This window comes from Molossus molossus, unplaced genomic scaffold, assembly GCF_014108415.1.
Source record: "Molossus molossus isolate mMolMol1 unplaced genomic scaffold, mMolMol1.p scaffold_m16_p_3, whole genome shotgun sequence".
NCBI classification, from domain to species: Eukaryota; Metazoa; Chordata; class Mammalia; order Chiroptera; family Molossidae; genus Molossus; species Molossus molossus.
Window position 1 is genome coordinate 117,923,636 of NW_023425366.1, and position 22,953 is coordinate 117,946,588.

General features: G+C 42.6%; 1 protein-coding gene across 1 annotated transcript in view; it reads left to right on the top strand.

Moving 5' to 3' along the window:
• The window catches only part of ADCY9 (adenylate cyclase 9), a 136,205-nt gene extending 132,835 nt beyond the window's left edge, over positions 1-3,370 (top strand). The window contains exon 10 of the mRNA XM_036279846.1: positions 1,786-3,370. Within this exon, the coding sequence (XP_036135739.1) occupies positions 1,786-2,977 (1,192 nt within the window). The 3' untranslated portion in view covers positions 2,978-3,370. The remainder of the gene's footprint in view (positions 1-1,785) is intronic.
• The last annotated feature ends 19,583 nt before the right edge of the window (positions 3,371-22,953 follow it).

Here is a 22,953-nt window from a genome sequence, read left to right on the forward strand (position 1 = left end):
AAATGGAAAAATATATTTATTTTAAAAATAAACTTCATGCCCTGGCTGGTTTGGCTCAGTGGTTAGAGCGTCAGCCTGTGGTCCAGAGAGACCTGGGTTGGGTTCCCACTAAGGTCGCATACCTCGGTTGCAGTTTGTCCCTGGCCCTGGTTGGTCGTGTGGGTGGCAGCCACTCAATGTGTCCCTTTCACGTCAATGTTTCTCTCTCTCTCTCTTCCTCTCTCTCCCTCCCGCTCTATCTGAACAAAAAATGGAAATATGTCCTCAGGTGAGGATAAAAAAAACAATAAATTAAAAAAAAAAACAAAAAAACTTTATGCCCAGCCGGTGTGGCTCAGTGGATTGAGCATCATTCCATGGACTGAGGGATCCTGGTTCAATTGCCAGTCAGGACACATGCCCAGGTTGCGGGCTCAATCCCCAGTGGGGGGCGTGCAGGAGGCAGCTGATAGATATAGCTCTCTCACATCAATGTTTCTATTTCTCTCTTCCTTCCTCTGTCTCTAAAAAACATGAATAAAGTACATTAAAAAAAATAAAAATAAACTTCACAAGAGGGTGTGCTGGTTGTGTTAATCTTCAGTCCTCCAGTCACAGTTGTCACCCTTCACACTGTGGAACCAGAGAACAGCCCCTGAAAGCAGGGTCAGTTATTGGAGGGAATAGAAATTAGAATAGCAAGTTGGAGATTTTCAGTGGAATTGTAAATGTGTAGTATTTTAAATGACTCAGCAATTTCACTTCCAGGAGTTTATCCCACAGACAGACTAATTCTTATACACAACGATACTGTGCAGGAATATCACTGCAACATTGTTCTCAGTAGTAAAAGAAAGACACACCCTAATGTCCGCAGGAGGGAGTCTGGTTATTTATTGTACATCCATGTATTAGAATAGTGCATTACCTCAAGAAAATGACACTGTTGGTTACCTTGGAGGAAAGACACATATTTTTAATTGTTTGAGATTTCCATAGTGTATTATGTACTCTTAAAAGTACATATTTTATATATATATTTTAATGTTAAAATTGTCTTAAATGACTACCATACAGAACTAACTCAGAGTGGGGGGAATGGTATTTTGCCAAACATTTATACAGAGAGTAGAGAATTTAGAAAAATTCTTTGTAAAATTACAAGTCTTTCAAAACTAGAGTTGGATTAGAAAACTAAAAAGTGACTATATCAGAGAATATTAACTTTCTTGGGTATGATAATGGTGTGGTTACATAGGGCGATGTTCTTATTCGTAGGAGATATATACTGAAATATTCAGGACTGAAGTGTTAATGACTTTATCTTTCAGAATGGTCAGCAACAAGTGTGTGAGTGTGTGTGCATGTGTGTGTGCGTGTTTACAGAGTATAAAAGAAAGTGGTAAAATGTCAACAGCTGTTGAATCCAGAAGAAGGATGTATGAAGTTATGCTAGTCTCTTAACCTTTCTATAAGGTTGACATTTTTGACATTTTTCAAAATAAAAAATTGGGGGAAAAGAAAAGATTTTTTAAAACTAAAGATCTGAAAAACAAAGCAATTACAAAGCACTTATTAAAGAAATCAGTTACAGAAGTCAGTATTTATCCCTGCACATCTTTAGCCATCCAACTAAACAGAAAAGGGTTGCTTTGCAACTGCAGGTTGTCGAAGGTTTGAGCTCCACAAAATTTTATGCAGGATGCTGGTTAGCTGGGCTGTTTCAGAACCTGGAATTGCTGAGAGTAATTTTCTTTAAAAGATGCATTTAAGAAGGGACATCTTTCTCTCCTCTTTCCTCTCCAGTTCTGAGAGGAATCCGTGCAATAGTTCATTGCTGCATGACAGCAGGAGACCAGCCAGCCTGATTGGCCAGGAGGTGATTCTCGTCTCCTTTCTCCTGATCTTGTTGGTCTGGTTCCTGAATCGAGAATTCGAAGTCAGCTACCGCCTTCACTACCACGGGGACGTGGAGGCAGACCTTCACCGCACCAAGATCCAGAGCATGAGGGACCAAGCTGACTGGCTGCTTAGGAACATCATCCCCTACCATGTGGCTGAGCAGCTGAAGGTTTCCCAGACCTACTCCAAGAACCATGACAACGGGGGAGTCATCTTTGCCAGCATTGTCAACTTTAGTGAGTTCTATGAGGAGAACTATGAGGGAGGCAAGGAGTGCTATCGGGTCCTCAACGAGCTGATTGGGGACTTCGACGAACTTCTGAGCAAGCCAGACTACAGCAGCATTGAGAAGATTAAGACCATTGGGGCCACGTACATGGCTGCATCGGGGCTGAATGCTACACAGTGCCAGGATGGCAGCCACCCGCAGGAACACCTGCAGATTCTGTTTGAGTTTGCCAAGGAGATGATGCGTGTGGTGGATGACTTCAACAACAACATGCTGTGGTTCAACTTTAAGCTCAGAGTCGGCTTCAACCACGGACCCCTGACAGCAGGGGTCATTGGCACTACCAAGCTGCTGTATGACATCTGGGGAGACACTGTCAACATTGCCAGCAGGATGGACACCACAGGAGTGGAGTGCCGCATACAGGTGAGTGAAGAAAGCTACCGTGTCCTCAGCAAGATGGGCTATGACTTTGACTACAGGGGCACGGTGAATGTCAAGGGTAAAGGTCAGATGAAGACCTACCTTTACCCAAAGTGCACAGACAATGGGGTAGTGCCGCAGCACCAGCTGTCCATCTCCCCAGACATCCGAGTCCAGGTGGACGGCAGCATCGGACGGTCTCCCACAGACGAGATTGCCAACCTGGTGCCTTCTGTACAGAACATGGACAAGACATCTCTGGGTTCTGAGAACAACACACAGGCCAAGGACCCTCACATGTCTTCTAAGAGACCCTGGAAAGAGCCTGTCAAAGCCGAAGAAAGGTGTCGATTTGGCAAAGCCATAGATAAAAGTGACTGTGAAGATATGGGGATGGAAGAAGCCAATGAACTCACCAAGCTCAATGTCTCAAAGAGGGTGTGACGCAGCACCTGAACGCTGCCCACGGTGCTCTGTTCATCAAAACACAATAACATTTATATTTGGCTGTTGTGCGTTCCAAGCGCCACAGTTTCCATCCCCAGATGTAGTGTCATGTGGTCATTGCAGCCCTAACTTCTGTGTAGATCACAGTTATTCAGGGTTCGTTTTCATCCATTTCTTTCCTTTTCTCCCACTGGAACCCTCTCCCCTTGGTGTAACCATTCGGCAGCGTGGAGAACAAGTGCCTTCAGAGGCTGGCTGTGGCTTTGGAGTCTGGGGAAAGAGGCCACAGGATGGAGGTCATGGCATTAGGTATTGATGGACTTTTGAGTCATGGCATTAGAGATTGTCGGACTTTTAAGACAAAAGCTGTGGTTAAGATATCATTTTTATTGCTTTTTCTCATGAGACACTTTTTTTTTTTTTTTTTTTTTGCTAATACAATGTTTTTGAGGTTTGTTTTTTCTATATACATAATAGTGTTTTCCAGTGACCTGACCTTTCTATGTAAACACATAACACGCACACACACTTGTATTTATGAATCTGAGATCAAGTGCCAGTAACTCACTGAGAGGGGATGTCAAAGGGGGTGGCGTGGGCTGAGAACAGCAGTCAGCCGAATGGCCTGGCGCCCCTCCCTCCCTGCGCCTTCCAGAACACCAGGCCCTGTGGGCTGTGGGTGCCCCATCGCCCACACCTCCACATGCAGGTTGGGATTCCAAATGCTAACCCGTAACAAAGCTTGGGGACCCAGGCCTCAGGTATTTAAAAGCTGTTTTTATTCTTCCCTCGTGCGGAGGGGGTCTTCCAGCTGGGAATGAAGGGGCTTGTCTTTGCAGCTGACTCATTTGAGAGGGAAATGAAAATAAATGTCTGAGGGTTGCATTTATTTATTTATTTATTTATCTATCAGGAAACGTGTTTTCAGGGAGGGGATGCTGGGTCATTCTGCTGAAAGGAAATAGACTCCGGGGATCTGCTGAAGGCATAAAGCAGAGGATGAGAAGTTGTCTGTTAGTATTTTAGCCACTTTGGGCCACCTGCCCCGAGAGTGGGCCAAGCAGGACCCCCGTGGGCATGGCCAGCACTCTAGGTCAGAGAAGCTCTCCATCACTGTTTTTTAAACCAAATACTGCTACTTCTGCCCCGTGTGATGCTGCAGGGATGGAATCAGAACCCGGCTGGGTATGATGCAGGAGTTCTGGGCAGAGTGCAAGGGCGGCAGCATTGCCGGGCACTGTCTTGGCCTTCGGCATTCACACATTCAAGCAGTTTCTCTATTCTTACCATTCTCAGCCTGCGAAGGGCCTGTGGCAGGATTGGGCCTGGTGGATGAAAGCCAGCCCCTTCTAGACGGACTTCTTACACTGTGTGTTGGGACAGAATCGTCTGAATGCAAATGAGGTATTAAACTGGGGACAGTGTGGAAAACCTAGGAAACAATTCTGTGCTTTTTGTTGCCAATCCTCCTCATAATTACATGATGCCACATGGAGTCTCAACTGTTGAACTGAACTCAGGCTATAGTTGCCTTATTTTCAAGGTGACACTGGCATGCAGCTCCTGGGATGATTTGAGGCTAGCTCTTTCTCTGTCTTTTCTGACATGCCCTATGCATTTGCTTTTCACTGGTAAATCTGTGTGTAACTTTCACATCTGCGTTAAGTCCCATTATCACTCCTCCTCCCCACATTCATACAGAATCTGCCATTTCTAGCATCACAAAATATTGATTCTGATCAGCCATCTCCCCAGAGGACATGCGTGGGATGACCACCGGCTGCACAGCCATAGCCAGGGCCGCGATGTCCTGGGGAACTCAAAGCATTCTCAGTAACTAAGGTTTTTCTTCAGGTCTTACTGTCACTTTGTTGTTCTTCCAATGCCGGAGAAAGGATGGTTGTGACAATACCTCTTGCTTCTAAAGAATGTATTCTTATAAAATATTGCAGAATTTTTATTTTTATTTAAAAAAAAAAAAAAAAAAAAAACACTACCTGATGCTCTCCATGTCTGTAAGCATTGTGGCGTGTTCTGGGTTTCTTCCATCAGTATTAAGGCGTGTGTTTGAGTGTGGCTCTGTTCCTTTGCCTTTTCACTCCAGGCTCTGTAGCTTTGGCAGCACCTAAGGGGCTAGGCGGTTGCCTATGAGTTACCAGTGTCTCTGCTGTTCTGCTCAAAACATGCTCTACAAAGTTCATCTCTGCACATACTTCTTCCCTATTAAACTTTTTTTTTCTTCCCCTCCTACAAAGGTGTTTACGATTCCTAACCCTGGGAATTTGAGAGAATGCAAACTGCAGGAAAAGAATCAGACCATCTGGTGGTCTGATTCAGCATTGTGCAAAGTGGAACCTTTGATGGATGGCTTACCCAAAGTTTAAAATTGTCTTTAAAAAACACCCTTAGCCTTCCTAAATAACCAGTTTAGATGTGCTCTCTGGTTCTTCCCAGTTCTTCGCTCTGATGCATACCTCATCGCAGAACCACAGAATCTCTGCAACGGAAATGCCATGCGTCTCACCCAGTTGGCATTGAACAGATAGTTGCTGCAGACAGATGGGTTTCTAAGCAGCAGGTTCAAGCGCTACCGATACGATGGATGCATTCTTCAGAGTGGCAATACCTCTTCTAAACTTAGGGCAGGAAGCAATACTTCAGAATTGAATGTGTGTAAATAGCTGCTTTGAGTTGCAATTGCTATTTTCTTCTTGGCCCCAGGTCAGATCAAATTATATATATGTATAAACAAGCACATAATTTTATCCAATGTAAACAAATGTAGAGTATCAGTTATTAAACCCTTAAGTAGCTTGAAGAGTCGCACAGATTATGCAACACCTGCACACGACTCTATTAACACTGACTTCAATCGTGGAGACACCTGCACATTTGCACATGACATTGAGAGCCAAAGGGCCACGTGCTTCCCATTACGTGGGCTGTAATAATTTGTAGTTTCCAAAGATCCGTCTATGTTTGCACTTCTAGATTTTTGAGGTAAGCATTTTTTGGTTGGTTGTTTTCGAAAATCACATCATGCCTAGAATCTGAAATTAAATTAGCAAGAATCAACTGTTTGCATTTCCATCTTTCCTTTGCTCTACTCTTGGTAAATTGTTAATTTTAATAATTTCAAAATGCATCCACTGAAGAAATGGACATTAAAATATTCTAAAATCTAAATATTTGATGCCTGGTATTTCCTCATTGAAAAGATCAGTATCACTTCAGAGACTGGGGCACCCCTTGTTTCCTGCAATTTGTGGCTGAAATAGGAAGATTTGCTTTTGTTTTGCATTATGACTCTGAAAACAAGGCAACTAAAAAAAAAAAAAAAAAAAGTATGTGTCCTGTGGGTTCTTTTATGGACATATTTAACATAGTTAACATTGGTTGAGAAGTACTTATTTTTACATGGAACTTTAAAAAAATAAAAAGCAGATTGCAGGACTAGTTTTGCTTGTGACAACACCCCTATTTTATTAGGCCTTCTAAATAGTTTTTCCTGAATATATCTAAAGAGAAGGAATTGACTAAGAAAATAAAGTAGGATTTCTGAAAAGATGTGCCCCATAGCCTCTCCCTTGCAGAGTTCCTGGGGATGCCCGTATCACAGGGAAGTCACAAACCCATTTCAGAATCTGTTTGAAATCACAGAGCCTTTTCCCAGAAAAACATACATGCCATTTATACATATCTTGGGGGTTCACAGCACCTCCAAATCTGGAGCTAACTGTGAATCTGCTGAGGTTTAGAGCCTTTTCTCATAAAGGGTTTTTCCTGGTGGGTCCAGTATTTCTGAGCAATCCACACACACGATCTTGTAGACTCAGTGAAGGGAGGTGAAGACACGGGCCTGTTTGTCCTTACTTGTCAGCTGGCAGGGATCAAGCTTCTCTGCTGGGACCTAGTGCCAGTGATGAGGGCATTCTTTCCTCCTCAGACTGTGCTGCAGGCATTCCTAGGAACCTCTCCAGAAGTTGGGGAGTAACGGTCTTGGCTGCATGGAAGGTCTTAGGAGAATGTGGGTCTCTCTACTAGAAAGAGCACCCAGGAACTTAGAGGATTTCTCAAACAGTCCAGAAAGGCAGCCTCTAATTTTTGCATGAAGTCTCAGAACGTAATATATGTGGTTTCTCTTTTGTCTAAAGTCTTTTTCACAAGTGGTTGCTTTGTTCTGCTGTGGAAAGCTGTCATTGTGGCCACCTGGAATAGATCCCAAGTTCCAGGAAAAGGAAGCTAACTGGGGAAAGAGATAAATGAGAGGAAGTGATTAAGAAAAAGTACACACTTGCACACCATATACATGTAGATTTAAAATCTCCCCAAGTGTCTATTTTTATACAGTTCCTTTGTAAAAATTGTTCTGTGTTTTTTTTTTTTTTTAAATAACATGACTCCAAAAAGTTTTTACTGTATATAAGAACTTAAGCTTGGGGAATTCTCATATTCCTGCTGGGACTGAAATTCGGAGGGAGAAGTGAATTAAGCAATCATGTATTGAGCAATCTGAGTGCCTCCTGAAATCTGACATCAACAGCATCTATTCTTAACTTTTTTCTGGCTCACAAAGCCTTTGATAATTTGATGAAAATTGTGGCTCCTTTCTCCAGAAAAGAAAAAAGTGCACATAAAAATAAACCCACTTAATGTTGCATACAATCTCAAGAGTTCCTGGATCCAAATAAAATATCCCTGATTTGCAATAACTAGAAGAATGATGATTTTTAATTATAACTATCTGTGGATCTGGTTTCTCAGCGTTTCTGCACTCTCCATTGGGAACTTGATTCAAAGTGTTAATGCTGCTTATTTATGTATGTTTCCAATCACAATTATATTTTAACATTTTATGTCTGAGTTACCTAAATCTATTTGAAGAGTCACTCAAAGAGCTTTTCAGTTTATAGATATAAAGTTAGTCAAATTCTTTCCAGTAGATAAGTAACATTCAGCCAGTATTTACTGACAGTTTACTATGTGCCAAATAATGCCAAAGCTCCCTTTATGTAGGTTAAGTTTGCTGCAATACTTGAGAATATTTAAGGAACAGCTGTGATTACAAACTGCTTTTCACAATGGCTCTGTCATCATTAATTCCACCAGTAAACTGAAGCGAAGTTCAAGATACCTGGGGTCGCATAGTGACATCCCTTTCCAAATTGACATTTTAAAACAGTGGCTCCTTAGTATCTTCTATAACCTATTAGAGATTTTTGTGTATGGTCTTATGGATTAAACATTTAGTCTCTCTAGAAGGAGCAACAGCCCTGGCCGGTCTTGCTCAGTGGTTAGAGTGTTGGCATGTGGACCAATGAGTCTCAGGTTCTATTCCGGTCAAGGGCACGTACCTCGGTTTCTGTTCATCCCCAGCCCTGGTCGGGCATGCGGAGGCAACCAGTTCATGTGGCTCTATCACACTGATGCTTCTCTCAGTCTCTCTCTCCCTCCCTCCCACTCTATCTAATGATAAATGGAAAAATATCCTTGGGTGAGGAATTTAAAAAAAGGAGCAACAGATGAGAAACATTCAGAAAACAACTACACCAACATTGTGTCAGCCCCTCAACGAGAGAGCGGCCTCTCCATGTGCTACTTGTAAGATCATACATTTTATTTTTATTTTTATTTTTTTTAATTTATTTTTTATTTTTTTATCCTCACCCGAGGATATTTTTCCATTTTTTTGTACAGATAGAGTGGGAGGGAGAGAGAGAGAGAAACATCGACGTGAAGGGACACATCGAGTGGTTGCCACCCGCATGACCAACTAGGGCCGCGGAAAAACTGCAACCGAAGTACGTGCCCTTAGCAGGAACTGAACCCGGATCTCTCCGGACCGCAGGCCGACACTCTAACCACTGAGCCAAACTGGCCAGGGCTATTTTTATTTTTTTTATCCTCACCGAGGACATTTTTTGTTCAGGTAGAGTGGGAGGGAGAGAGAGGAAGAGAGAGAGAGAGAGAGAGAGAGAGAGAGAGAGAGAGAGAGAGAGAGAGAAACATCGATGTGAAAGGGACACATCTAGTGGCCGCCACCCGCACGACCGACCAGGGCCGGGGACAAACTGCAACCAAGGTACATGCCCTTAGCGGGAACCGAACCCAGGTCTCTTGGGACCGCAGGCCGATGTTCCAACCGCTGAGCCAAACTGGCCAGGGCAGATCATACATTTTATTTTTAAAACAATCCTCTCCTGATGACAGTTTGAGTCCCAGCACAGGCTCAGAGCTGGATGGGACAAGGCACTGGCTTTGACTGATTCGGCTGGTGGCAGCCTTTCAGAAATAACCACCCAGTGAAGGGTGTTCCTGCTCTCTGAGTGTGGTGGTTGGGCATCTCTGCCAATCCCATCTTCACCCTGTGCCCAGTGGTGAGACGAGGCAGCCCAGCTTCCAGCATTCTTCTGAAAGGGTTGCTCTTTCTTCTGTCTTCCTCTGACCTTCTTCATCTTCCCAGAAAACAAAAGTGCTGCCTTCTAGGTTGGAAGGGTGAGGAATGGTAACAGAAAAGAGGAGTTATTTGGAAACTTGTCCATGTGATTCTGGGAAAAGGAAGCAGGCTGGGAAAGGAGAGTGCTGTAGACTTGTGTACTGTGCTTGGACTCCCCTAGGCATAGACATCCTGTGCCCAAGGCAAACCCAAGTGGCTCACCATGCCCTTCCTCCTTAGGACCACCATTTCTCATTCTCCCTTTCCAGCTTCCCAGTCTCTGAGGTTTCCAGAACTGGCCTCTGGAAGTCTTCTAACTAGGGACATCATGGATGGCCATTCTCCAAGGACACATGTATCCCCACCCTCATCCCACCATCATCTTTGACCTCACAAGTAGGTTTCAGTGCCATGCCACCCTCATTCCCTAACTTCAGGAATATAGATAAAATCACAGCAACATGATTAGCAGACACTTTATTTATCTAAAGAAAGTAACTGTTTTGCCACTCAATTCAGTTCCCACATATGCAAATAAGCCTCTGTATGTAAAGTAGTCTCTCATTATATGATACATTTTCAACCAAGGAATTCAAAACACCTGGCACCCCTTTGTCCTCATGATGCCTCATCCAAGTAGGTAGGCAGGGGTGTTTTTTCTGTACAAGCAATTGGAAAGCTCAGGTTCATAGCTGCTGAGTGGCTTGCCCAGGTTCAGCTCGTTCTTGTCCATGGTTTCCACCTACACAGCCAAGAAACAAAGCATGCCGCAAATCCAGTGGTCTAACTTCTTGGCCTCCCCTTCCTTTGCCAGGAAAAAACAAAGAATCCAGGCAGTGGAATGGGACATTGTGCATTTAAAGGTGAGTGGGCAGTAGTCAGCAAGGGACCGACGAAGTGCAATACATCTTCCCTTCTCTCCCTCTCCCCTTCTTTTTGTAAGACTAGCTACTTGAATTGTGTGTTGGATATTTAAGTTATTATCTAGTGTATGCTTAGAATAGAGTTTTTAAATTATTCAAGTGTCCATATGAACTTGTGTTCATGTGCTAACAAAGACCATCAGGGAAGAGAAGCCAAGTTTGCAACATGTTGGTGCCTTCAGAAAGCTTAGTGTAAAATACAGATTATGTTGGTGTCCTGTACTACCTTCCAGTGTAACAGCAATAGATCATGCACCTTTAACACCATACTGGTTCTTTTCTGATTATTACACAGTAAATTTTTGTTATATATAATGTTAGGTCATTTAAAAAACGCCCTTATCATATATGTACATCTCCAGTATTTTAGGGATGTATTAGAGAGAGGGAAAGAAAAAACTATCACCTGGCCATTCAACTTGAAATAGCATAAAACATAATTTTCAATTTTCACAGCAATTTGGGGATCTTGGGTTAAAAACGGGCTGTTGACTACTTACAGAGGACTGAGAAAGCCAAGAGTTTACTTTTTAGAAGCAAGTTTTATAATATGGTGCATTGGTAGAACTTTTCTTTGGTAATTTTGGTTTGCCAGAATGGTCTCTATTCTTCCTCAAGAATAAAGACTTCCAATGGTATCACAGCCACGTTTAGAATATTCATTTAGCACAGAAGGATATGGCTGGATATTTCCTTGGTCTCCCGTTTATATTAATTGTATGACAAGTTGTACTTTACAAAAAATCCAGTCAAGGACTTCCATAGACTTCTCAAGATCCTACTCTACCATGACACTGGGAGAAAGTTCAGATTTGTTTGTATGATTTTTAATATTGAAGAATTATTTATATGAACTTTCAGGAAATTAATAAAGCCTAAGAAGATAAGGTAAAACTATTTTTAAAAAGATATTTGAAGCAGTTATCCAGATAATTTAGGGTAAAAGCATCTTTTTTCCTAAAATATTTCAAAGGGGACAGAATTTATTGAATGAATTTATTGCACGAATCACATGGATAGTGATTCAGATTCTTCGGTTCCTTTTTCTTATGTAGCCAATACAGTGGGCTGCTTCAGTCCTTTCAAAATCTTATTTCCAAATGTCCTCATCTCCTCCAACTGTCCATTTTGTTGGCAGAATTGCACTAGGCTCAGACCTGCGTGCTTTGAGAGAAAACTTGGTGTGATCTAGTGAACTAGCCATTCAGTAGTTTCCAGAACTCCCAGAGTTTGTCTGTGATCCTGACAAGTGGTTTCTGTCACCACCACAAACACAGGACCTCCAGCATCTGTGCCCATAGCAACAGCCCCGGGGATGACTTGGAACAGGAGCTCTGCCAGTGCCAAGTGAGTGTCCAGTGTGCGCGGAGACTGTCTGGCAGTGCGGAGGAGACTGGCTCTTCCTCCAGCTCCTCTGAAGGGCGAGAAAGCAGCCTCTGAGCCCCAACAAGGCGCCAACCCTCCTGCTGCCACTCTGGCCTCTTGGTGAACAGTGGTGACCTCAAATACTGGCCCTGCTTAAGATGCTCTAAGCTCCTCATCATAAATTGCCACCAGGTCCTGGGCACCCACCGCCCTTCAGAAAATTGTCTTCGAGCCCCTTCTGGTTTCAGCCCAAACACTGCCAGAGTGGTGAGCGGGGTGTTCTGGGCCTGATTAGGGTTAGAAAGAGGATCTTCGTCCCTCTGTTCCTGGATCAGCAGCAGTGATCCAGACTCTCAGGCGAGCAGGGAACCCATAGAGACCCCAGCCAATCTCACCAATGGTCCTGGGGTCCCCAAGTTGTCTTTGGACTTGGGGGAGGGCAGGAACAGAGCAGAGGACCAGATGGGAATGCCCAGAAAAGTGGGTGTCAAGGAAGTGCGGTTCACCAACATTCAGTGCAGCAGGGCTCGGCTCCCAAGCAGCCCTTAGCCACCTCTGTGCCCCTCAAGTGCCACAACTGCAGGCACACCATAAGCCATCGGATGGGGCCTCTGGGTGCCCCCTCTTCATGCTACAGCATTAAACCGAAGCACCAATAACAACATACAAGATGAGCATCAAGTGAAAAACCCAAAGCCTTAACATCCTTTTGGACATCCTGTGTCAGTTGCATGATTTGTAACAGACGGCATTCTAGGATTTAACTGTCCTTGAGATGATCCAGTTACTAAAAGCGACTTCCACTGTGTCAATCCATGCGGTCATCCTCATACCAAAACTGACTCAGCGAGGCACGCGAGCCGCGGTGTAACATGACACGGCCCCAGCCAGCTTTGTCCTGACAGGTTACCAGAGCAAGTTTTCATTGTTTATGGTGTTGAGTCACTGTGAAGGGGTAATGTGGTTTGTTCAAGCAGCCTTTTGACTTGTGAATGGTTGTATGTTCTAGCCTAAAACTGACATTCTTTCACACACACGGACAGGCTTCCTTTGCATGGGCATTGCACCCTGCTTATCATGAAATGTGGAAAGAAATCACAGAACATTTTAATAATCTCTCCGTTCCAAAGCATGGATAGTTTTCTTTTTTCTTAGGCACTGCTTGTAGTTCTTTCCTCCCCTCCAAACTTCAACTCAACTACACTTTCCCGTCTTCTCTTTTCCGGAAGGTAAACACACTGCTGAGAGAGGAACTTGAAGTTTCTTTTCAGTTAAAGGGAAGGAGCCTCATTGTAAATAAAAAAATAAGAAACTGCTTATGCTCTGTCAACAACCAAACCCAGGAAGAACTGTATCTGTGAAATATATATATTTGTGTATAGATAAAAGCACATTATCTTTCATGACTACCGACATGTAATCTATTGTATATTAAAATGTTTTACTGTATCAGAGAAAACTTTACACTATAGACCGAGCAAAGCTGGGAAATAATTCAAAATACAGTATAATAATTAACTCAAATGTTGTTGTTTATTTATTCTGGGGTTGGCACAATTTCACATAAAAATTGTGCTCAATATAAATTATCAACCAAAACATTAATTTATCTGCAAGACTCCGGAAATCTCATTTTAACACAACACCGATTCATAGAGCCTCCCCGTGTTGTGTGCACTGTGCAGTCCAAGGCGGCCGCAAGCTGGTCGCTGCGTTTTCATCCAGATGCAGGCCCTGCAGCCCTGGATCTCGCCCACCTTCCACTGGGCCACCGTCAGCTCCCCTTAGCTTGCGTAGAAGTGTCCAGAACACACAGTGTAGCTGCAAGTTTTCAGGGCCTTGAATGCCACTATTTGGGATTGGAAGGTTCAGTGGCCTGTTGCCTCAAGCAGGAAAGTATGCAGACGGAAAACTACAGAGAGCAAAGAAGCACCCTCTCCCTGGGGGTCTCTGTCCCAGGGCAGAAAGAGAAAATGAAGCCTCTACGTGAAGGAATGTGGATGGATGCACCACTATATACCAGGTCTCATGCCAGCTTTCACTGTGATTTCACTGGAGTTGGTTCAACACTGAGCTGAGCTCACAGACAGGAGTGAACCAAAACTTGTTTTCTTTGGACTGCTTTGAGCAAAAATAGAAGAAAAGGGGCTCATTTTTTCCGAAGATTTTTTTGAGGGGGATCCAATAGTACAGATCCAAAGTAAGTATTTATTCACTGGCCCAGCTTCCCAATCTTTTAAGATAGAAGTGTGACTGCCAGTTCCCTGGGTTGTGAGAATATGCTGAAACAGAGCCGAAACGCGTAGGCACCAGGAGTCAGAGAACACTCTTCCCACGTGGTGGGTGACATTTCCTGTGTGGACTGTTCCCGGTGTAGCTCTTCACTCTGAGTTTGATGTTTTTAGCTGGTGTTAGGTAAACAGGTGTGCAAAGCTGGTTAGCAAATGATTTGAAGAGAAGCTCTGCTCCTCTTTGGGGGAGATTGGGCTTTTTGGTTTTTAAATTCAGCTCAACTGTCTAGAAAGAAGACATTTTTGCTTTCCTAGCCACTGAGCGATGTGCATGGATGGTGAGGGAAAAGGGCCTTAGAGCAAATGCCCTGATGGCCACGATTCTTTTTTTTTAATCCATGAAGGAAAGCTTGTTCACCATCTTTTCCCAGTTATCAAGCTCATGTGAAAATAAGAAAGCATCTTTTTAAATAGAATCACACCCTGGAAGGGACCCCTTTGTAGCCTGATGGATCTCTTGAGATTGAATAGTCATCCCAGGTGGCTTCTGGACCTACCCTGTGTGGCTGGAGACAAGGCAGTCCTTGTTCATTACCTTCTGGGGAGACTTCCATTGACACAGCCAATTATCACGTTATTTTGAAAAACAAGAGCATATCTTCTGTAACAAACTCTTATAATCAAAGGGATATGTGAGCAAACGTTAAAACTTGGGGATATCATTCTCCATTTTTAAAAGGGTAGTAGTTTTAGTTTTGATTTATCAATTGGTTTTTCTGGAGGGCTTTTTTTTTTTCTCTCAGTTAAATTAGTCACTCTGGTACTGTTGTGAGGCAGTCATTTAATTTCATGGTTTTTCTAAGTGTACAGGAACATAAAAATTTGATGCTAATAAAATTCATTACAATTTTCCATTATCTTGTGGATTTAGTGCCCATCTGTCTTGCATATGTTTCCAGTGGCGGCGTACAATGGTCCTTGCCATCCTTGGCCATATGCCTGTTGGCTGTGCACGGGTAGAAACACGCCTGCATCTAGACCAGCGATTCTCAACCTTTTTCATCTGACGGCACACATAGGCTAATTACTAAAATTCTGCGGCACACCAAAAAATGTGTTTTTTTCTGATCTGACAAAAAGAATAGGTATAATTTTGATTCATTCACACCAATGGCTGCTGTTGTGTTGGCTGTTGTCATTTTTTTTTTTTTTTTAACTTAACAATCTAAGAGAAAAGACGTCCGCCATGGCACACTGCTTGAAAGTCGCTGATCTAGACCCAAGACAGGTGGTGAACTAAGGCCTCTCTGACTTGGATTCTAAACCCCAATGAAGGAAAGTCCCCCAGAAAAGCACAAACATTGGTGTACTCTTGAGAATACATTTAGAAACAGTCCTTCCAGCCTGGCTAATGTCATTTTGTTTCTGTCTGCTCACTCTTTCATTTGCAATAAACCCAACAAAAACTTCCAGAATGAAAATGAGAATGTGCATATTTGAAGGAAATGTTGGCAGGCAGCCACAGACTCAAAGGACGCAAACTAATTTTGCTCTTGCTTTTTTGCCAGTAACTCCTTGGCCGCCTGCACTCCAGAGCCCCAGGGGGGATTCTGGTGGGTCAGCTGCACACAGGCCACTGACAACCCTCAATCCACGGAGAAGGTGATAGGTCATAGCAAAGTGAACTTCTCTGCTCCTGAACACTCTTTAGCCCTATTGTCCCACCTCTCAACCCATAGAGATGAGGCAGGCACACCATCCCGGGGGCAATCAACTCATTCAGCTTGTCTGTTACACAGAGAAAGCGGACCTTATGCATTACACCAATGCAATGAAATCCATTTAAACCTGCTTAACCTGACTTTCCTTCCCAGTTAGAGGGGTCTTTCACTTTACCAAGGAAGGAAGGAAGAGAGAAAGGAAAGGAGAGAGGGAGGGAGGGAAAAAGAAAGGAAAAAGCAAACAGGTAGGCGAAGCCGTTATTTCTTTTTAAAAAAATATGTTTTTATTGATTTTTTTTTTAGAGAGAGAGAGACATCAATGTGAGAGAGTAGCATCTATTGACTGCCTCCTGCATGCTCCCTACTGGGGATCGAGCCCGAAACCTGAGCATGTGCCCTGACTGGGAATTGAACCGGGAACTCTCAGTCCATGGAACAATGCTCAGTCCACTGAGCCACACCGCTGGGCAAGCCTTTACTACTTTTAAAATAGATTTTATGCCCTGGCCTGTTCGGCCTGCAGATCGAAGAGTTGCGGGTTTGATTCTGGTCAAGGGCACATCTTGGTTGTGGTTCAGTCCCCAGCCCTGGTCAGGGTCATTCAGGAGGCAGCCAATCAATGTGTCTTTCTCACATCAGTGTTTCTCATTCTCTCTCTTTCTCTCTCTCTCTCTCTCCCTCCCTCCCTCCCTCCCACTCTATCTGAAGATACAGGGGAAAAAAAATATCCTCGGATGAGGATTTTTTAAAAAAGGATTTCATTTCATTATTTATTGTTAATCCTCACCCAAGGATCTTTTTCCATTGATTTTTAGAGAGAGTGGAAGGGAGAGAGAGAGAAACATTGACGTGAGAGAGACACATCAACTAGTTGCCTCCCGCATGACCCCAACTGGGGCTGGGGCTCAAACCTACAACCCAGGTATGAGTCCTTGACCAGGAGTCAAATCCACAACCCTTTGGTCCAAGGGCTGATGCTCTAACCACTGAGAAAACTGGCCAGGGCTGCATTTTATTTTGTATTTTTATTTTATTTTATTTTCAAACTAATGTTTTTATTGATTTTTTTAGAGAGAGAGACAGGGAGAAGGAGAGCTGGAAACATCGATGTGAGAGAGAAACATCCATTGGCCACCTCCCACATACCCCCTACCAGGGATGGAGCCCAAAACCCAGGCAGGCATGTGCCCTGACCGGGAATCAAACCGGGACCTCTCAGTCCATGGGATGATGTTCAGTCCACTGAGCCACACTGACCAGGCTGCATTTTATTTTTAAATCCATTTCTAGGTTATATTTTCAGAACATGTCTCCTGCAATAAGTACCCTTCCTCTGGCAACACAGAGGAGCGTCCAGTCTCTGGGAGGCCTGCACCAGGCAAAGGAGAAGTGTGATGGACAGAGTCTGACTGGAGGAGAAGGTCCAGAAGATCCTGAGGAGGAGAGGCCAGGGCCACTCTCATGCTTCCCAGGAAGGGACTGAACCCTCCTCCTGAGCCTCTGAGTGGGTGTTACTTCACCCGGGGAGATGGCATGGCAGCTGAGTGCCCAAGACCCTGGGGCCTGGCCTGAGTCTGGTGAGCAATTAGTTCTTTCATCTTGTCCAAAGCCCTTCAGAGCACTGAGGTCACTTCAAGGAGAGTCCTGCAGATGAGCCCCCAGGAATCAGCTCTGCAGGGCAGGCCCCTCATCACAGAAACACATAGCCTAGCAGTGGGACCTGGAATGTTCCAGAAACATAAAAGCTTGTGGTGGGTGGGGAGGAAGGGCTGAGGAGCAGGGTCAATGGCAGGAGGAAAGAGCCGCTGAAGGAGGCACCTTTCATGCCGAGCCCCAAGGCTATAAATAACCAGGCAGCTGCTCAACAGCTGGTTCAGAGAAAGGTCTGGGCTGGGGCCAGCGTTGGGGAAGAGTACCACAAGAGAGCCCCCAACTGGGTGCACCTTTGAGTGCCCAGGAGGAACCCTAGCTGGCCCTGGAGGGAGCTGCAGGCCGCCTCCTTACAGCTGGAGCCCGCAGCTGGTTTGTGACTGGACAAGAGAGACACAGGGTCTGCTGTGACCCTTTGCAGCTATGGAGACTGTCTGATGCCCTGACCGTGTTGTTAGCACATCAGCATTTGCTTTTAAAGAAAACAAAAAAACCTTTTTTTTTTTTTTAAATTGAGTCATAACTTACATCAGTGAAGCACACATAGCTCAATGAGTATTTACCCATTGATACACCTACAAAATTATCATCCAGATCAAGGTATAGGGCACTTTGAGAACCTCAGGGGACTCTCTTGTGCCCATGTAGTCAATACCCCCACCATCCATGGTTAACCATTTTGTCTCTGTCACCATAGATGTCCTCTTCCTTGTAACTTCATAAATGATTCTGGAATCTCACGGTAAGTCCTGTTTTGTGTCTGGCTTCTTTCACTCATTCACATGCCAGGGAGGTTCCTCCACACTGTGGGTAGCAGAACTTTGTTCTTTGTTATTACTGTTTAGTACTGCATTGTGTGAGGAGACCACGATTTATTTTTTTATTAATTTTTATTATCGAAAGTATTACAGATGTCCCCCCTTCTTGCCCCCATTGACCCCCCTCCTCTCTGCTTCTGTCTCCTCCCTGCCTTCACCACACTGATGACTGTGTCCACTGGTTGTACATATATGCATAAAAGTTCTTTGGTTTATCTCTTCCTGCCCACCCCGACCCCCTTCCTTCTGAGGTTTGTCAGTCTGTTCCCTACTTCTGTGTCTCTGGATCTATTTTGTTTATTATATTCCACAAATAAGTGAAATCAGGTGATACTTGTCTTTCTCTAATTGGCTTATTTTGCTAAGCATGATACTCTCCAGTTCCCACCATGTTGTCTCTTACATGCTGCTTAGTACTCCATTGTGTAAATGTACCACAGCTTTTTAATCCACTCTTCTACTGATGGGCACTCGGGCTGTTTCCAGATCTTAGCTATTGTAAATAGTGCTGCTATGAACATAGGGGTGCATATATTCTTCCTGATTATTGTTTCAGGCGTCTTAGGATATATTCCTAGAAGTGGGATCACTGGGTCAAATGGCAGTTCCATTTTTAATTTTTTTAGGGAAAAACCATATTGTTTTCCACAGTGGCTGCACCAGTCTGCATTCCCAGCAGTGTACTAGAGTCCCCTTTTCTCCACACCCTCACCAACACTTGTTTGATGTTTGTTGATGGCAGGTGTGAGGTGATGCTTCATAGTCATTTTAATTGGCATCTCTCTGATGATTTAGTAATATTGAGTGCATTTTCATATGTGTCTTGGCCACTTACATGTCTTTTTTGGAGAGATGTTGTTCAGGTCCTTTGCCCATTTTTTAACTGAATTGTTTTTGTCTTCCTTTTGTTGAGTTGTATGAGTACTTTACAAATTTTGGAAATTACCCCTTATCCAATGTGTCATTGGCAAATATGTTCTCCCATACAGTGTGTTTCCTTTTCATCTTGATGCTGGTTTCTTTTGCTGTGCAGAAGTTTTTTAGTTTTATGTAATCCCATTTATTAATTTTTTTCCACTGTTTCTCCTTCCCTAGGTGATTAATTGGTGAAAATTCTGCTACATATGATGTCTGAGATTTTGCTGCCTTCATTTTCTTCTAGGATTTTTACGGGTTCACGACTTACATTTAAGTCTTTTATCCATTTTGAGTTTATTCTTGTGTATGGTGTAAGTTGGTGGGAGACCATGATTTATTTATCCATTCTGTTGAGTATCCTTGGGCTGTTTCTAGTTTGGAGCAATTATGAATAATGCTGCAATGAGCAGTGTAGTCATTGTTGGCATATTTCAGAGTAAGTTTGGAAATAAATCCTGGAAGGAATCTAAACTGGTACACCCTCAATGGAGGGCAGTTTGACAATAGCTGTCAAAATTAGACAAGTATGTACCCTTCTGAGAATTTATTCTACAGATCTGCTCAAGCATGCAAAATACCTTCTGCACAGGGTTCTTCATTAGAGCATTTATTTGTAAAAGCTAAAGTTTTGCTGTTTCGTTGTTGTCAGTGTTCTTTATATATTCTGGATACTAGATGCTTATCAGATACATAATTTGCAAATATTTTTCCCATTCTATAGGCTGTGTTTCACTTTCTTGATAGTACCCTCTCATAACAGAAGTTTATCATTTTTATGAAGTCCAGTTCATTTATTTTTTTCTTTTGTTGCTGTGCTTTTAGTGTCATATCTAAGATTCTATTGCCAAAATTAAGGTCATGACGATTTACCCTATATTTCTTCTATGAGTTTTGTGGAACATAATCCCTTCTCATTAAGTGTGAGCTGCACATCATGATTTCTCTCCAAAGAGCACAGTGTGGAAAAAGGAATAAAGGAGTAACTTTACAGTGGAGAAGCCAGGTGATCGAGGTCAACATCAATAGTGATAAATTATATTGATAGCATGGACCCTTGATATGATGAGAATGGCACTCTCATGGGCTGAATCGTGTCCCCCTCCCCCAATTTATATGTTGAGTCCTAACTCCCATCACCTCAGAATGTGACTGTATTTGAAGACAGGATCTTTAAAGAGGTAATTGAGGTTAAATGAGGTCATAGGGATGAGCCCTGATCCAATATGACTGGTGTTCTTATATAAGAGGAGAGTAGCACACAGGCAGGCCCAGGGAAAACCATGTGAGGACACAGGGAGAAGACAGCCATCTGCAAACCAAGGAGAGAGGCCTTAGAAGAAACTGACCCCACTGACACCTTGATCTTGGACTTCCAGCCTCCAGATTGTGAGAGAATATTTTGTTGTTTAGGCCGGTCTGTGGTGTTTGCTATGGCAGCCCTAAGCAGACTAATACAGGCACTTTATCTCTGAGGTCTTCCTCTCAAAAACCCATAACCCCATTCCAATCATGAGAAGAACATACGACAAATCCCAATTAAAAGACAATCTACAAAATACCTGACAAATCCCCCTCAAAGCTGCTAAGGTTATCAAAGGTCACAGTTAAAAAAAAAAAGTCTGAGAAATTCTCGCAGGCAAGAGGAGCCTAAGGAGACTTGACAACTCTCTGTAATGTGGTGTCCTGGATGGGATCCTGGAACAGAAAAGGGTCCTAGGTGAAAACTAAGGAAATCTGAACAAAGTATGGATTTGAGTTAATTGTGACAAATGTACCACACTCTTGTGAGATACTAATAATAAGGGAAACTGAATGTGAGGGATGTGGAGAGTCTGTATTCTCTCTACAATTTTTCTGAAAATCTAAAACTAAAATAAAATTAAAAGTTTAGTTTTAAAATGAACAAAGGTTTGAATGGAAATTTCAACAAAGATGTACAAGTGGCCAATAAGCACATGAATAGATACTCAACATTATCATTCATTAGGGATATGTAAATTAAAACTACAATTAGATGCCACTTCATACCAATTAGAATGGCTATAATAAAAGAGAAATAAGTGTTGGCAGGGATGTGGAGAAATTAGAGTCCTTTTCCTGAGGGAAATTTAAAATGAAACAGCTACTTTGATGGAAAAAATGGACAGTTTCTTAAAATGTTAAGTATAAACTTATCATAAATATCCAGTAATTTCACTCTGATATACCTTCCAAGGAGAAATGAAAGTGAATATTCATAGACATGTTATTCATAATAACCAAAAAGTGGAAATAACCCAAATGTGTCATCAACTAATAACATAAATAGAAATGTGATATATTTATACAATGGAATATTATTCAGCAATAAAAAGGAACAAAGTTCTGATACATGTTACAATATGAATGAACCTTGAAAACCTGCTCAATGAAAGAAGCCAGATTATTAATTTCCATTAATATGAAATGTTCAGAAAAGGCAAATCTATAGAGACAGAAAAAAGATCAATGGTTGTGTAGAGTTAGGGATGAGAATGAGGATTGAGTTCAAATGGTCATGGGCAAAATTTGGGGAATAGTAGAAATGTTCAAGAATTGGATTGTGATGATTGTACAACTATAAACTCACTAAATATCATTGAGTTAGCCCTGGCCTGTTTGGCTCAGCGGTTAGAGTGTCGGCCTGCAGCCCAGAGAGACCCGGGTTTGGTTCCCGCTAAGGGCATGTACCTAGATTGCAGTTTGTCCCCGGCCCTGGTTGGTCATGTGGGTGGCAGCCACTCGATGTGTCCCTTTCACGTTGATGTTTCTCTCTCTCTCTCTCTGTCTCTATCTGAACAAAAAATGGAAAAAAATGTCCTCGGGTGAGGATAAAGAAAAAAAAACAAAAATCATTGAGTTATACATTTATAGTGGGTGCATTTTATGGCATGTAATTATACTTTAGTAACACTATAAAAAAAGAAATAGCAAATTGGTGAGGCATAGATGAAACAAGACTGGCAAAATGTTGATAATTTTGTAAGCTGAGTCACAAGCAGAGCGGATTCATTATATTATTCCTTTTTCTTTATTTATATTTGAAATTTTCATAATACAAAGTTAAAAAAATTAATGAATCATTCCTTTTGCTTCCCCTGAACATGTAGTGTTCCCTGAGCACGTAGTGTTGGTATTATGTACATACCTTCCTTTCTCCCCAATGGATGGTGAGTTTTCTAAGGATAGGGACAGTTTCCTATTTTATTATTATCATTATTATTATTATCATAATAATTATTATTATATTTCCAGGGTCTGACTCAGAGACTGGCAAATAAATATTAGTTGACAAAATTTTTCAAATAAAATGGGGAGGGAGAAAAGAAATAATTGGTAACAAAGGGAAAGACCCCTTTGCAAAAGCTAACTCAATTTTCTCAAAAGGAAATATTTTAAGTACTCAGGACTGCAAGATGACACTTTCAAAATGTGTTTAGCTGTTGGGCTTTCTGTGACATTCTGTGCATTAAGGAGGGCCAACATTAGTATAAACCCATCAGCGATAGGTCCATGGTTCTAAAATTGTTATAAAATATTTAAAACACTCTACATGAAATAACACTGAACAAAACTGGATCCTTTCCAAGTTGGGATTTTATAGTGACTCTGATTTCATTGTGACTTTCCTCACCCATCACGTGAGAGTAGAAAATATGTTCTTTGACCTTATTCTGATAAATTTCCTGTTTTTTAAAAAAATGTGATTTTCTTGCCAATCGACTGTCCTCTGAGACACGCACTGAGCAAGAAAACTTAAAGAATCTTCCAGATTTGCTAACAAAGAAGTGCAACTCGCTTGAAAAAAACAGGCCTACCTAGTGAGAGAAGGCAAGAAGAAAGGTAAGTGCCTTTGATTACATACTCTCTAGGGGCCAAGCAAGAGCTAGGTC